This window comes from Rhincodon typus, chromosome 32, assembly GCF_021869965.1.
Source record: "Rhincodon typus isolate 14 chromosome 32, sRhiTyp1.1, whole genome shotgun sequence".
NCBI lineage: Eukaryota > Metazoa > Chordata > Chondrichthyes > Orectolobiformes > Rhincodontidae > Rhincodon > Rhincodon typus.
The window spans coordinates 5,017,614-5,034,947 of record NC_063363.1 but is presented as its reverse complement, the minus strand read 5'-3'; the positions used below and the strand labels follow the sequence as shown (position 1 = coordinate 5,034,947).

Below are 17,334 nucleotides of genomic sequence, written 5' to 3'. Positions count from 1 at the left end.
TTATTTGAATTTGATTTCCAAGCCCCTCCTGCCAACATAGTGCGATTTGATTCATGAAATGTGACCATTAGCCCAGCTATCTAACCAACTAACCTAGCAGTGTGCTAACATACAAATAAAGCCTGCTTCTCAGAACTTTCTGAGAGACATCCTATTTGTAATAGACACTATAGTTATTGATAAACTCACTCAGTTGTGTAAAGTACTGTATAAATTTGATAATTGCACTTAATTACCAGTCTTTCACCTTCTGTGCACATTTTTTACCTTTATAAACACCTAGACAACAAATTTAGCCTGTGCATAAAGGTCAAGTGGTGTTGTGAACTTGCCTACTGACAGAGGAGCCACATATTCTTAAGTCAGAGTTTATTTGCGATTCGGGATCATCTGGTAGGCCCAGGCTGTGCTAACCCATCTACAGAAGCATGTAGAATGAGTTAAATAAAGACATCTGCAAACTTGCATTCAGCTGTAAAATTAAATAAAAAGTGATTGTGAAAAGTCTGAACTGTGCCTTACATTACTGAATACAGCACTCAAAAATAACTAAACCTTGTGTGCCAATATTGGCAAATTTCCTTACATAATTTTAACATATAAAGGAGCTAGGTCCAAAGTATATTTTCAAACTTTAAACATTTTTTTGAAATATCATACAATTTCGTAGTAATACAGGTTCTCAAAGTGACAAGTCTTCAGGATAAGTTCTGCTATGAGTGGCCTTTCTTTCTTCAGTCTGATCTGTGATAGAATCTATTGTGAGACATATGTTTCCTGTATTGTGCTTTTAACAACCTGAGGGTAGTGCATTAATGTCACATAGGAATGTTTTGTCATTTCTATTCTGTTGATGAACAGTCATTATGGGCTGGGCGGAGTTGACCGAAGGAATAATTTGGATCACTCTTCTTAAGAACCAGAATAGGCTTGATAAACAGAATGGCCTGAGCCTTTTCTGTAAGCCTCTTTAATGATAAAAGCGCCAGCAACTGAACATTCCCTCCTCCCTCAATTTGATACCTGTTTGTCAAATACTGGCCAGCTCAATTTCATGAGATGCAAAATGACTAGAAAGTGTTGTTGAATTATTTATAAATTGCATTTGGAGTACCTTGTATTAAAGCGTGTTGATCACTATTAAAATAGCCCAGATGCACACGCTACTGTTCTGCTAGATGGAAATTTGGGCTGTGTGTTCAGGAGCAGCATCAAACAAGCAATGGGGTACACCCACCAGAGAGAAGAAAGTCAGAGGGCATCATACCACTGCTGACTCCTCAGCAATCAGGAAAACAGAGTGTCAGGATCTGAACATTAAACACCTGTCTGCTCCCTCAGATGCCAGTTGGCACATTTTGTTCTCATTGTTCTGTAGGCGCACAGTCACTCTTAAGACGCGCACTGCAAATTGTTCTTCCAAACTGGCCCCGGATAACTCTTTTCAAAATGAAACCTTGAATTTGAAGTGTGATGATCTGTGATCCTTTGAAAGAAGGTGTTTTAAAAATTTTAAAAAGCGAGTTGATTTAAACTGCATGAACCCTGGCTGTTAAACATCCTTCCATCTTGATAATCCAGGGATTAATAAAGTGCACTGAGTTCTCCCTTTTCCATTCTCCAGTGTCTTTGTCTGTTTTAGCAGGTAAGAGTTTCTTGAAATGGTCAGTTTGACAGGTGAAGCTTCAGCAAAATGCACTGCTGTCTTTCAGCTGAGAAACCTAGCAGCAGAAATGTAAATAAAAATAATTTAAGGAACAATTTCGTGAGGAAGGAATACTGCAATATAAACTGGATATTTTTTTCTTGTAAAATCGGTATTACATAGCGTTCCACTGAAACAGGCCATTCAGCCCAACAGGTCTATACCAGTCTGAACAAGACTTCTCACACCTTTCTTCATCTAAATCTATCAACACATCCTTCTATTTCCTTTCTCCCTGGTGTATTTGACAAGTTTTCCGTGCACTGATGCTATTCAAGAACTCTGTGACGTTGAGCTCCTTGTTCTCCCAGGAGTTTCCATTGAACTCCCCATTGGATTTATTAGCAAGTATATTAAATTTATGACTGGGTTCTGGACCTACCAGCCAGTAGGTTCTCTGCACCTACCCTGACAAAATTCTATTAGTTCTCAAGTAAAAGGAAAGTACAGCAAATGCTGAGAATCTGAAATAGCAAAAGAAAATGCTGGAGAATCTCAGCAGGTCTGGCAGCATCTGTGGAGAGAGAAACAGGGTTAATGGTTCAAGTCCAGTATGATTCTTCTTTGGAACAAAGCTCAATTCACCAGTGTCATGAGGGCAAGTCATGCTTGACAAACTTGTTGGAGTTCTTTGAGAGCGTAATCAGCAAAGTAGATAATGGGGATCCGGTGGATGTGGTATATCTAGACTTCCAGAAGGTATCTGACAAGGTGCAACATAAAAGACTGATCCAGAAGGTTAGATCCTAGGGGTTAAGGGTAGAGTAATGTCTTGTAGAGAATATTGGCTGACTTATAGAAAGCAGAGGGTCGGGATAGATGTGTCCTTCTCTGGGTGACGAACTGTTACTAGTGGGGTGTCACAGGATTCAGTTCTCGGATGTAACTATTTACAATCTACATAAATGATCTGCAAGCAGAGACAGAGTGTAACATAGCAAAATTCATGATGTTACTAAAATAGATGAGAAAGCAGGCAGTGATGAGGCAATAAAGAGTTTACAGATGGATATTGATAATCGGGGAGAATGGGCCAGAATCCGGTAGATGGAGTTTAATGTAGTTAAATGTGAGGTTGTCCATTTTAGCCACAAAACAAAAGGGCAAATTATTATTTAAATGGGAAACAGATTCAAAGTGCATCATTGCAGAGGGATCTGGGTGTCCTTGTATATGAATGACAGAAAGTGAGCATACAGGTGCAGCATAGAATAAGAGAGGCAAATGGAATCCTAGCATTTATTGTAAACGAACTGGATTATAAAAGTAAAGAAGTGCTGTTACAGTTATATAAGGCATTGGTGAGACCACACCTGGAATATTGTGTCCAGTTTTGGTCTCCTTACTTGAAGAAAGATGTGGTGGCACTGGAGGCAGTTCAGAGGAGGTTCACCAGATTGATTCCAGGGATGAAAGGGCTGTAGTATGAGGAGCAGTTGAAAAGCTTGGGGCTTGTACTTGCTGGAATTCAGGAGAATGAGGGGGGATCTGATTGAGGCATATAAAATGCTAAAGGGGATTGATAAGGCGGATGTTGGACAAATGATCCCACTTGTGAGATAGCGTTGAACAACAGCTCATAGATATAAAGTGGGAGGAAGTAGGTTCAAAACTGAGATGAGGAGAAACTACTTCTCTCAGAGAGTTGTGAATCTGTAGAACTCACTGCCCCAGAATGCAGTGGAGGTTAAATCAATCAACAGATTCAAGAAAGAAATAGATAGGTTTCTGATGAAAAGTGGGATAAAGAACAATGGGGAGCAGGCAGGAGAGTAGAGTTGAGACCAGGATAAGATCAGCTATGATCATGTTAAATGGTGAAGTGGGCTCAAGGGCTAAATTGCCTACTTCCGCTTCTAATTCCTCCGTTCCTGTGGAACTGAAAAGAAGTGGCATGGATATGCTGGGCTGAATGGCCTCCTTCTGTCCTGTAACAATTTTGTGACTTTGCAGGCCAGGTCTGTGCAATGTGATCATTTAACCCTCCAAGTCCATGTATCTTTATTGTGAATCTGCATCCCACCAACCACCACCCCAGCCCCCAGGCCCCTCGCTTGTCTTTAGTCCTTTACCTCAACTGCTCAATGTAATAAAGCATTTGGTTCTTTAGCACTGTGGCTGAGATAAGGACTTCACATCAGGGAGGCTCATTCCACCTACTTGATAGTCAGTATGAGGGAGGACTGCACCATCATATTGCTGAGATGTCAAACTAAGATTTCTTTTAGGAGCAAATTACTGCAGATGGTGGAACCTGTAATGAAAACAGAAAATGCTGGAGATCCCAGCGGGTCAGGCAGTATCCATGGAGAGAAAGCAATATAACATTTCAAGTCATCTAGACTCGAAATGTTAGCTTGCTTTCTCTCCATGGATACTGCCTGACCCACTAAGACCTCTTTTACCTAGATGAATGGAAAGGATTCCTCGGAACTATTTTGAAGAACAATAGAATCCTTTCCTGGGACCCTGACCAATATGTATCCCCTGAAACAAATTTTCTGATAGATGTAGTCTTGTTGAAGTTACCTTGTTAACAACATGAGCATTGCTGTCTTGTTTCGTGGTTTTATTTGTTTATTTTCCCGGTGCCAGTGCCGGAGCCAGTCTCTTTCTCCATACTCTCAGCTTTGCTGGTTTCATTGTCTTCTGATTCTCTGCTAATTGGGATGTCATTATCCTTGCAGTACCAATATTCTTTTTTATTCATGACAAGAAGAGTCATCTCATGCTGTTTCTCTTTTATCTTCTTGAGAACATCCTCATAGCAGACCTTCTCTACGTTCATGCCATTTACCTCGATCACCATGTCACCATCCCTGATTCCTGCTTTGTATCCAACATCTTTAGGTATAACCTGTAAACATCCTCACCAAAGGAGAAATCAACACAGTGACAAAAACTTGCATTCATAAAGCACTGTTAAACAAAGTGAAATATTCTAAGGTCTAATTGCTAATTACACTAGCCTCTAATAGCTATTCTAATTGCTCCTACATGGGATGTAGGAGCAATTACCCTACAGAGAAATATAACAGGATATTAAGTAAAATAAAAAATGAATAACATAATTAAGCAATTAATTAAAGCTTATTAAGGACGGCAGGACAGGTGATGTGTCGTGGCTGAGCATGTGGGAGCTCCTGGATAACATTGTGATCCAGGGCAAGCACATCTATAATAAGTGTTTTAAATTGATTTAACTGTGTGGCTCAGAGTTTATGAGCTGGAGGCTGGGCTACAGACACAATGATGCATCAGGGAGGGGGTGAGTTACCCAATTTCCTTGTTCCATGAGTTGGTCACACCATTTAGAATTGAGTCTTTTGATTTACCCAGTGATCAGGCACAGGAAGGTATGACTGTGAGTGAGGTAGGTTACGGGACCCAGAGGGCAGGAATCCAGGACTGTCCAATAGGTTTAAGGTTTTCTTGGCTTATTTGTATAAGAGCGGAGGATGCAGGGTGGATGGACAACTAACCTTGTCACCATAGGACAGGAAATCACATTAGTGAGAGCAGCAATGAAGAATGGAGTAGAAGTAGTGAACAGTATAGTGATTGACAGGTCCATCCAAATGGTCAAATAAAATATTACAGAGAAGAAATGTTATCAGGAATATGTAGGAATGTAGAGTTGAGGTTAAAATCAGATCTGCCAGTATGTCATTGAATGGTGAAGCAGACTTGAAGGGCTGAGTAGCCTACTCTTATTTCTTGTTCACAATACATGGTTGAAAGACTGGTGTAGGAGGAGTAAGTTCCAGTTTGTGGGCCACTGGCACTAGTACTGAGGGAAAATAAGGCTGTACCGTCAGGATAGTCAACACCTGAACTGTGATGTGGCCAATGTTTTTGCGAACCACATAAGCAGGAAAGCAGAGAGGGATTTTAACTAAATAGTAGGGGAAAGAAATCAAATGGGGCATTACAAAAAGTAGAGTCAAGGTACTAGAGGAAATGAGTATTATGGGAAATGGGGGTTAGGGGATGCTAGAGAGAAAAAAAATCTAGGAATGCACCAAAAATCAAGATTACATTTGAAAACAAAGATAAGAATTTTAAAATTTGGGTGTCTCTGGTCCAGAGGTCCGTATAAGTCTGTGAGTACAGGGATAATAGTTGAACAGAACCTGTTGTGAGTTAGGGTATGAGTAGTAAAGCCCTGGACATTTATCTCCATTCTTTCAATGTTGTTGGATCCGAATCCTTATACTTCCGAACTAACAAGGGAGCACCTCCACCACAGGAGCCTTAGTGGTTCAGGAAGGCCACCATCACTTCCACAAGGGACAATTAGAGATGGGCAATTAATGCCGGCCTAGCCAGCAGTGCCCACATCTCTTACAAAACAATTCCAAAATTGCCTTAATCATTTCTGTTGATAAATGCTATTGTAAACATAGGTATCAACAACTCTTCTCAGCAGTAACGTTAAAACAGCAGTCCCCTTTCGGTTGTAATGGGTGAACTAACCTCTTGGATATAAATTCCTGGCTCATCCGTGATGCAGTAAATTTGAAATCCATACCCCGACGAGCCCTTCACCAAATGGCAAAGCCTTGCTTTGGGACCAGTAGCTTGTTGAGCTGTTGGGTGGCATGGAGGAGGGGGAGCTTGCTCAGGTGGCAGGCAGCTTTCAGTTGTCTGATTCGATTCCATTTGTTCTTCAACATAATCATCTTTCATACAAATTAAAGGAGACAAACCCAACTGCATTGGACAAATTAAAGGGTTTGTTAGCTGACATGATGTTCACTAGTCTCCTAGTACTCACCAATATAAAAAGAATGTGTACCATAACAATAGTATCTTAATATGGTACACAGGACCAAAGAAGACGCATACTGATAAAGGCAAAACACTGAAGATGTTGGAAATCTGAAATAAAAACTGAAATTTCTGGAGAAACTCAGCAGGCCTGGCAGCATCTCTAGAGAGAGCAACAAAGTTAACATTTTGAGTCCTATATGAGTTTTCTTTGGAACTGGTTCAATGAAAGATGCCATACCTATTGAGTTTCTCCAGCACATTCTCAACTAATATTCATTTCACTGAGTACTTCTCAAATGGTTTTTAAAAAGTGTTTTATTCTCTCAAATTAGCGGCATGTTTTTGATAAAGTGATTGAGTACATCCTGGAGTGGTGGGGTTAGAAGTGAGGGATGGAAGGGGGTGGAGATGGAGGGAGAAAGGGATAGGGGAGAAAGTGAGGTAGTGAAGACAGGAAAGAGCAGACGGCACTGGAAAGGGAGTGAGTGTTAAATTGCAATGCACCAGCAATTATGGCATGGGTTTGGTGTAAAGGATCAGCAGGACTTTTCCTGCCTGAATCTTGTACATTTTTTTTTGCGTGCGATCCAAAAATATTGATGTTATCCGGCTTCATTCTTTTAATATTTTTTAAGGAAGAGGTGAATAGATCCGTGTCAGACAGGGGAATCAAAGATTATCAGAGATAATGGGAGTATGGAATTCAAAATGCAAACAAATCATCCATGATCTTATTGATGTTGGAGCAGGCTCGAAGGGCTGAATGGCCTACTTTTGCTCCTATTTTTGTATGTCTATTATGGCATGGAGATTTTTGCCTGTATGTAGAGTTCAGCTGAAGATCAGCACCTTTCATTGAATGGTCAAACAGGATCAAGGAGCTGAATGGCCCTCTCTTGTTCCTATGATTACTCATCCAATCCCTGCTCTTCTTTGTCTCAATATTTCATGATACAGTTGAGATCTGTGCTTACCAATACCTGTCTTAAATTTGTCCCACTCTGGGGAGACCAGATTAGTAATATTTTAAATGCAGTTCTCCACTCCTCTATAGTCATTTATTTCTTCCAAAGTTTAAAATTTTGATGGAGGAGTGGTTTTGAGGTCCCTTGGGTAAATATCAGGTTAGATACTAAGTAAAGATTCTGCTACACCGTTATCATCAAACACTCCCAGGGCAGGCACACAGAAGAGTTAAGTACAGAGTAAAGCTCCCATAGACCATAAGATGTAGGTTCAGAAGTAGGCCATTCAGCCCATCGAACCTGCTCTGCCATTCAATGAGATCATGGCTGATCTGATAATCCTCAACTCCACTTTCTGTCTTCTCCCATAACTCTTGATTCCCCTTACTGATGAAAAATCTGTCTATCTCACTCTTAAATATATTTAATGACACAGCCTTGACAACCCCTCTGTGATAAACAATTCCAATGATTCTCTTCCCTTTGAGAGAAGGAATTCCTCCCCTTTCTGTGAGATTATGCCCTCTGGTCATAGACTGTCCCACAAGGGAAAACAACGTTCTTGGCATTTATCCTGTCACGCCCCTCGAGAATCTTAAAAACCGAAAGAACTGCGGATGCTGTAAATCAGGAACAAAAACGGAAGTTGCTGGAAAAGCTCAGCAGGTGTGGCAGCATCTGGAGGGAGAAATCAGGGTTAATGTTTAAGATCTAGTGATCCTTCCTCAGAAAGTTCTGAGGAAGGGTCACTTGACCTGAAATATTAACTTTGATTTCTCTCCACAGACACTGTCAGACCCCTTAAGAATCTTATATGTTTCAATCAAGTTGCTGCTCATTCTTCTAAAATCCAATGAATACAAGCTCTATCCACTCAATGCCTCCTCAGAAGAAAACCCCTCCATGCTCAGGATCAACCTGGTGAATCTTCTCTGGACTGCCTCCAATGCCAGTGTATCTTAGATAAGGAGACCAAAATTCTTTACAGCACAGCTGTGGCCTGACTCATGCTGAGTATAGTTTTAACAAGACATCCCTATTTTTAATGGAGAGAGAAACAGAGTTAACATTCATGGAATCATGCTGGACTCAAAACATTAATTATGTTTTCTCTTCACAGATGCAGCCAGACCCTCTGTATTCCACCAGCATTTTCAGGGTTTTTTTCAGATTTCTACCATCCACAGTGTTCCCCAATTTTAAATACCACTTCCTTTGAAATAAAGGCCAACATTTTGTTAGCCTTCCCTATTAGGTGCTGAAGTTGAATGCTAGCTTTTCTGATTCATGCATGAAGTCTCCCAAATCTCTCAATGCTGCGGTTTTCTGCAATTTTTCTCCATTTAAATAATATTCAGTTCTTCTATTCTTCCTGTCAAAATGTATAACAAAAGAAAGTGCCCATTCACTAACCTCTCTTTATCTCTCTGAAAACTCTGAGTCAGCCTCAGCATTTGCCTTCCCACATGTTATTGTGTCATCTGCAAAACTGATGATCATACATTAATTTTCTTTCGTCCAAGTCAGTAATATTTGTTGTAAACAGTTGTGGCCCCAGCACTGATCCCTGTAGTACTCATTGAGTCATACAGTTAGGAAACAGACCCTTCGGTCCAACCAGTCCACGCTGATCATAATCCTAGACTAAACTACTCCCACCTGCCTGCTCCTGGCCCATATCCCTCCAAACCTTTCCTATTCATATACTTATCTAAGTCCCTTTTAAACATTGTAACTGTGCCTACAGCCATCACTTAAGCAGAATGTTCATTCAACATGCAAACCACTCTGTGCAAAAAATTTTCCCCTCATGTCCTTTTTAAATCTCTGTCCTCTCATCTTAAAAATATGCCCCCAGTCTTGAAATCCCCCATTCTAGGGAAAAGATGCCTACCATTGAACCAATCTATACTGCTCATGTTTTTATAAACCTCTATAAGATCACCTCTCAACTTCCTACGCTCCAGTGGAAAAGGTCCACCAGTTGCAGTTTGCCATCTTGAAAGTGTCTATCTTACCACAACTTTCTATCTTTTATGAGTTCGACAGTCCTCTACACTGTTCCCACCAAACTGTCCCAGACGAGGTACAGTGTTGGTCAGATCCTGAGTGAAGCTCCTCAATATTTCCCATCAGAACATTGCTGGCTGGAATCTCTATCTACAGCTGTAGTTGGTCTTTATAGACTGTATTATCAAGGTAGAAAATCTTTGCAGTAAATTGTGCCTTTTGCACACTACAGAGGATAAGAAGTGACACCTCTTTCTTTCATTAGATAAAAACGGAGTGGTGAAAGGTTTAAAAAGGAGAAATACTCACAGCTGTGAAATAGTTATCTCCTTCAGAACAGATGACTATGAAGGTGGTTTGATTGCCACTTTCCCTGATCTTCTTCACCACAGCGTCATGATGTAGTCCCTCAATGCTTTCCCTGTTTACAGCCAGCAGACGGTCTCCTTCCTTCATCCCACATCTCTCCGCCGGACTTCCAGCATCCACTTCGCACAAAGACTGACCTGGAATATAAGTCAGCCGAGGCATAGTGTGACCAAGACAAAACAATGGTCATCAGGGGTTCACAACAAATTGGCTTTGGCTGTTTTCCATTAATTTTTCTTACAAAAATTATCACAGGAAGGGACAAAGAAAACTGTTAGATGATAAAAGACCAAGGTCTAATTGGTTCCCCTTCGACCACCCTAGTCTTGGCATGATACAATGATAATAGAGTTGTTGACTATTCACAATGAGTCTACAACAGACCCAGATATGAAGCAAAAAAGGCCCCCAGTAATGGAGAGATTTTCAAATTGTTTGTCTGGAACTGCTTCCCTGTCAGATGCTTGGTCCTAAGATGAGCAACTTAATCAAATAGACCATGCAGAATGGCTATTGTGAAAATGGAAGGTTCACATATCTGCTGTTGAGGATACTCTTCTCAGCTATGCTTCAAACCAGCCAGTATACTTCTTGCTGTGTTTCCATTGAACGTTGACTGCAAAGTGAACGGAACCTCAAACAATTGCAAACAAAATAGCTTCAATTATTCTAAATGTCAATTTAAAAAGCACAATGCATTTACCTATCAATTTACGATAAAAAAATTCAAGTAATTTGACAAATCAAATATCTGACCAACAACTTTTTTAACCTTTAAGATTATTATCATTTATTGTTGTTCTGGTTTTTGTTCATGGGGAGATATTAAGGTAGTTAGACTAGCTACTTTACCTGTGCAGCACCCACCATGATAGTGTCTGACAGAAGAGTGCAGAAGGAGACTTACTCATCTGCAACAATAAGCCATTGATTTCATTCTTGAAAATTTCAACAGAACATACATACAAACAGGTATACAATTGATCCCCCAGTATACAAAAACCAAGTGGAATGAGACAGTTCCAGATCTCCACCACTCCTTATGTGTAAGTGTTTCCTCATTTCACGCCTAATAGGCTTAGCAATAGTTTTAAGATTGCGGCCTGATTCTGGATGGATTCTAGAGAGGACAGGAAGGTGGCTCCTAAAACAAGGATTGTTGGATGAATGAGCGACAACATGGGTAATACCAAAGGAGGGGAGTGTAGGAGGCAGAGGGAGAAATGCATGTAATTCACCTTAAACTCATCACAGCCCAATCCTGTGAGACTCATTAACAGTTTCCTGTCTAAAATCAGCCCCTTACCGTATGTCCCTGAAATTTTTCTCTCGGTTTTCAACAGGAATCCATAGCCACAACTTCCTTTCACCAAGTATAGTTTTCGTGGCTTGAATGGCAAGTGCTTGAAGCAGGCCATAGCTGGAATGATCCTGATGCCTTTGGCTCGGTAGTAAGCATGTGTCCTCTGATCAGCCACCAATAACGTTACTGAATCTCCACTTTGTTTAATCTATTAGCAAACATGAGCATTGCTTACATCAGTCAATACAACACAAATTAAATATTTTCTGGTACTTATTTTACTGTAGCTGCGATGTGTGCATTTTGATGTGACCTTTTCACTAACTTTCTCACTTGTTTTTTTTGAGGAGACGATATGACTTTGTGAAGTAAGGCTGGCATTTTACCCAGCTAGCTGCATATTGAGAGAAGCTGCTCTTTCAAGGTTCAAATGACAAGGTAAGACTTTTGCAGCATCAAATAACGTATCCGTGATACCTTTCTGATCAGTATTTATAAGGATGTGTCTTCCATTTCAGCCACAAAGTTACATCAGAAACAAAAACAGAAATTGCTGGAAAAGCTCAGCAGGTCTGGCAACATCTGTGGAGAGAAATCAGAGTTAACGTTTCAGGTCTAGTGACCCTTCCTCAGAACCCCATTCCTCAGAACATTCTGAGGAAGGGTCACTAATTTGACAAGTTAACTCTGATTTTTCTCCACAGATGCTGCCGGGCCTGCTGAGCTTTTCCAGCAATTTCTGTTTTTGTTTCTAATTTAGAGCATCCGCAGTTCTTTCAGTTTTTACAAAGTTACATGAGTTTGGGTGTGGCCATCCTGTGCTGACAAATAAACATGTGAACAGGAGTAGGCCATTCAGCCCCTTGAGCCTTCTCCACCATCAATAAGATCATGGCAGATCTGACTGTGGTCTCTACATTTCAGCCTATCCCTGATACCCGCTGACTCCCTTACCTGCACCAGGCTTTGACAATATTTCTTTGAAGACAAGGTTAAAAACATAACAAGATATAAGAAACAAAATAATTTTGGATTACAATCCTATCGCTTCACTTTGTGGTCAAAGCCTGAGGGCCCATCTGTCTCTACAGAAGCTCCTTGAACATATTTACATTGTCCATCTAAGCTTTCCCTGGTAAGCTTCGCCGCAGAGTTGAAAAACTGAACGCAAAAATATTGCCAGACTTCTCTGACTCTAACTTTTTAAACTCACCCATCCTCATTGTTTCTCATTCATTGAAAATGTGTGGCATGGGCCAGACTATTTATTGCCCATTTCTGAACTTCCCTTGAGAAGATGAGGTAATAGATTCATATAAATAAACAGCATGGAAACAGACCCTTCAGTCCAACTCTTCCATGCTGACCAGATATCTAATATCCAAAATTAATCTAGTCCCATTTGCCAGCATTTGGCCCATATCCCTCTAAACCCTTCCTATTCATATACCCATCCAGATGCCTTTTAAGTATTGTAATTGTATCAGTCTCCATCACCTCCTCTGGCAGCTCATTCCATACTTGTACCACCATCTGTGTGAAAAAAGTTGTCCCTTAGGTCCCTTTTAAATCTTTCCCCTCTCATTGTAAACCCATGCCCTCTAGTTTTGGACTCCCCCACCCTGGGGAAAAGACCTTGTCTACTCATGCTATCCATGCTCCTCATGATTTTAAAAACCTCTATAAGGTCACCCCTCAGCCTCCAATGCTCCAGGGAAAATAGCCCCAGCCTATTCAGCCTCTCCCTATAGCTCAAACCCTCCAACCCTGGCAACATCCTTGTAAATGGTGAACTGCCTTTTCGAATACAATGGAATTACTTGCAGCACCTTTCAGATGGCAATCACATTAAGAACCAACTACACTGTTGTGGGTCTGCGGCCAAAATGGCAGTAGATATAGAGTTTGAATCTATATAAGTCAGAGGTAGATAGATTCCTGATAAGCGAGAGCATATAGAAAAGGCTGTCAGTAATAGACATGAATTTGGAATAATAGGATCTACCAGAGCAGGTTTGAAGGGCCAAATTGCATCTTCCTGCTCCTAAATCATATGTTCTTTCCCCAAAATTAAGTTTCTATTATGTAGGATTACCATCATTCCTTGGCTCCAAAGATGGAAAATGGAAGGGGGTACTTTCTAAGACATGGTGCAGCTGGAACCATTAGTAGTAACACTGAATTCTGTTTGATGTAAAGTTACTAATCGGGAGAGAGGGGAAGGATTCAAAATTGCACAGTTTGTGCTCAGATGCACGAAAAAGTTTTCTCAAAAGTAATCGATAACTGTGCACAGTTCTCATGATGAGCCCTAGCTAATGTCTTACAACTTAATTCCCCTGCATTTCTTTGAATCATTCCATGAAAACCCTGGCATTCACCTGAGAAAGCAGACACAGGCCTCTGTTAAAGCTTCTTTCAAAAGATTGCAGCTCCAAAAAAGCAGCACTCTCTCAGTGCTGCACTGCATTCTCATCGTATATTAGGTGCTCAAATATTAAATTTAAGCTCATAATCAAAAACAGAAATTTCTGGTAAAACTCAGCAGTTCCAGCAGCGTCTGTGGAGAGAAAGCGGAGTTAATGTTTCGGGTCAGAGTTGCAGAGTCATAGAGGCACACACAGCACAGTAAGTGCTGTCCAGTGATAGCAGTCCAGCTAATCTTCTTCAGAACTTTCCGGTATCTGGACTTTTTTTTTTGGCTCATGATCACCAGACTAAGAGGTGACAAAGCTACCCCACTGAGCAAGACTACAAATTTAAGACCCACTGTGTTTTTCTGAAGAAGCTGGGACTTCCTTCATTTGTGACAGTGTTTGCAGTATATTAGTTCCATCATACAATAAGAAGCCCATATGAAATGGCACTGACTCTGTGGAGGCTCCTTACCTGTTTTTTGACTCGTAGATAGGTGCTATCCTCCACATTGATACCATTAATTTCAATGAGTGTGTCCTCTGAACGCACTCCACCTTTCTCTGCAGGTCCTTTGGAATGGACACTCAATGTAAATGGAGCCTTGGCACCTTTGTTCATTCAAATGAATACAAGATCATAATCTGTAAGTAAGTTCTGTTAATTTGGGGAAATAATTTAAAGTGGGACAACATCAAATTTTATTTTTATACAGTCATTGAACGGTCACAACACATTAGGAAGTTATTTGGCTTGACATGTCCCACAGTCCCTCTGTTAGTGTTATTCAGCCAGCCCCACATGGCCTTCCAATAACTCCTCCTCTCTATCAATTTCGAGCTCATCTGGTGTCTTAGCTCCTCTCTCTTTCATTAAGGCCCTGGCAGCATCTTCTTCCTTGGTAACGGCAGATGCAATGTACTAATTTAGCTCCTCAGCTTTGTCCCTTCCTCCATGTGTAAATCCCCTTTATGTATTTTAATTATCCCAGTCCTCCTTTTATTCCCCCCTCTTATAAATTATAATAAATGATTAATTGTATTACTGGCATTAGTTTTCAAATTTTCTCTCTATTGAAGTCAATGAATAGAACTTGGACAGGTCAGTTGATGGATGTCCTATTGCCCAGTTTACACCATCATCCTAAGTTACAATAACCTTGTTTGCTATTTAATGTCAGTAAGTGCCATTAATTGTCACCTTCCGATCACAGGAAGATATTGAGAAACACCAGCAAGGGACAACATTAGGTTTCTGAATCTGATATCATATTTCAATGGAATTCCACCCAGTGCCAGATTAACAGTCAGGAGAGTAAATGCCCAGTGCTGGGTCGTTAGCTTGAGTCCAGCACCGTGCCAAATAATCCACCGTACTGTTTGGCCAGAGGACAGAAGATGCCGGCCGGAATTTGATATTGTCGCTCAGTCACTCCCTAGTCCCAGTGCAAGAATGTGAACGCTGAATCAGTTTTTGTTGTGATGCGACAACTGGCCTCTCAAGATTAAAGGGATAAATAGGCAATTAATGGTCATAGTACAGGCACAAACATGGAGAAAAGACATCAAGGTAAGCTGTAGGTGGCCAACGGTCCCTATACCTAGCAATAACCAGCACTGCAGGAGGTAGGGGCAAGCAATGAATGACAATAACAACAACTTGTATTTATTTAATGCTTTTAACACAGTCTCAAAGCGCTAAATAGCACACGATCAGATAAAATTTGACACCGAATCACATAAGGAGCTATTAATGGAATGCTGCCTCAAATAGATCAGTTTAAGGAGTGATCTAAAGGAGGAAAGAGGGTGCGAGGTGTGGGGAGTGTACACATGGCACTGGTGGCACAATTAAAAGCAGGAATGAGCAAGATTTGGAGCAGCAAGAAGATCTCAGAGGGGTATTGGGCTGCTGCAGGTTAGGGACAGGCAGGCAGATTAGAAAACAAAGGTGAGAATTTTAATTTAGGTCAGCAAGCAGAGGTTGGAGCTTGAACAGGATGTGATGCAACTTAACACCTGGGCAGCAGCATTTCAGATATTCTCATGTTTATAGAGGCTGGGATAATGGATGCTGAGGGATAGAAGCGAATGATTGAAATTTGGAGATCACAAAGGCACAGATTAAGGTTTTAGCAGAGGATGAGCTGAGGCAGAGGCAGAGGCAGAGGCAGAGGCAGAGCTGAGTGATATTATACGGGTGGAAATGTGCCACTTTGGTGATGGAGTGGTTAGGGGCATCTAGTTCAGCTAAAGCAGTGGAACCAACACAACCAGTCAGATTCTGGAATGCACATGGAATAAACTGGTGGGAGATTCAGCAAAAGGGGAAAAGGTTTGTGAGACACAAAGAGAAAAACCGAGGGGAAAAATTACCTTTGAAAGAGCACAGCTCAAAGCCAAAGCCATTTGGGCCTCTTTCCACATAACACATTCGTGGTTTATCACACAGGGTCTGGATATCGGACTGTATGAGCTCTGCAATATTCAGCTTCCTCATTTTTGCATCTTCGTAGGCAGTCCCATCAACAACCAGAAAGGTGATCTTGTTCCCACTCAACCTTATTTTCTCTACAACCTTCCATGAGGAGGATAGGAAATGTATTAGGAATGCCATGCTTATTTATTGAAAGATATTCTCTTTGGCTTAAAGACATTTCCTTAAGATCATAAGAGTGCAAAGCAAATGAGCAGGAGGAAAGTATTTGACCTTTCAGGCTGCTCCACCATGCAATAAGACCAATCTTCCATCCCAACTCTTCTTTCCCACCCACGCCCTTTTCCCTGATTTTCCAAAAATCTGTTAATCTCAAACTTGTGCATATTGAATCACTGAGCATTTAATCAACAGAAACTCTACCCTCTGAAGACTATTGAGTTAAAGGGCAGTGTGAAGAGGCAAGGCATTGTTTGCTCCAAGTTGTTGTGTCGTGGGTTGCTGGTTGGATTACGTTTGGAATTTGCTGCACATCACTGGCACAGTGCCATGCTGTCTGTTTCCTTGTGCTGCTCCCTCTTCACATTGTTCCTATTCTGTGCTCCCATCGCGGTGCATTGTCTCTACCCACACTTTCCATCCCTCCGTGCTGTTCCCACCCTGCATTGTCTGTCTCTCTGAGCTGCCATCTCCTCTTGCAGTACATTTGTCCTCACCCCATGTTGTCTGTTGCCTTATGCTCTCCACTCTCTGCATGTTATTTCCTACTCCATGTGTTAACTAGGAACAGCTACAGTAGGTGACTAGCTATGGTTTCCTGACACCTGTTCTCTCCAGTTCACTGTTCAGGCCCTGACCCTGCTGCCTGTTAGAGAGGGGCCTGCAGACCATTATTGAAATGAGGTCCTGCCATTAAGATCAAAAGGGCCTCCACATCCCCTGCCTTGCCATTTTCCTCAGCCCAGCTACTATGTTCAGTTTTGCTTTTCTATATTTAAGGAAGGATAACCTTGCATTGGTAGTGGTACACTAAATTAGTTCTGGGATGGAAGTGTTATCCTATGGGGAGGGTGAGTAAATTTGGTGTGTATTCCCTGGTATCTAAAACAAGAAGAGGTGATCTCACTGAAACACACAAGATTCTAAAGGGTTTGGTAGGTTGGAGGCTCAGAAATTCCCCTGCCAGGCATTAAAATGCGGCCAGGCAGGTAGGCAGGAACATGATGGGAATGCTGTAGATAATGCCCAGCCATCAATTACATACACACCACGGTTCAAACCCAAGCCCGAAGCTCAGGAGCTAGTGACACAATAAAGCTAAACCAAGAGAAAAGCAATTTTGCTTTAAGGAAAATGAC

At 41.2% G+C, this 17,334-nt stretch overlaps 1 protein-coding gene across 1 annotated transcript in view; it reads right to left on the bottom strand.

Annotated features, from left to right (window-relative positions):
• Positions 1-354: 354 nt before the first annotated feature.
• LOC109936015 (Na(+)/H(+) exchange regulatory cofactor NHE-RF3-like) overlaps positions 355-17,334 on the bottom strand; it is a 41,306-nt gene continuing 24,326 nt past the window's right edge. The window contains 8 exon segments of the mRNA XM_048615510.1: positions 355-1,721; positions 4,235-4,282; positions 4,284-4,562; positions 6,182-6,418; positions 9,763-9,959; positions 11,129-11,333; positions 14,015-14,151; positions 15,916-16,117. Of these exon segments, the coding sequence (XP_048471467.1) occupies positions 1,686-1,721; positions 4,235-4,282; positions 4,284-4,562; positions 6,182-6,418; positions 9,763-9,959; positions 11,129-11,333; positions 14,015-14,151; positions 15,916-16,117 (1,341 nt within the window). The 3' untranslated portion in view covers positions 355-1,685.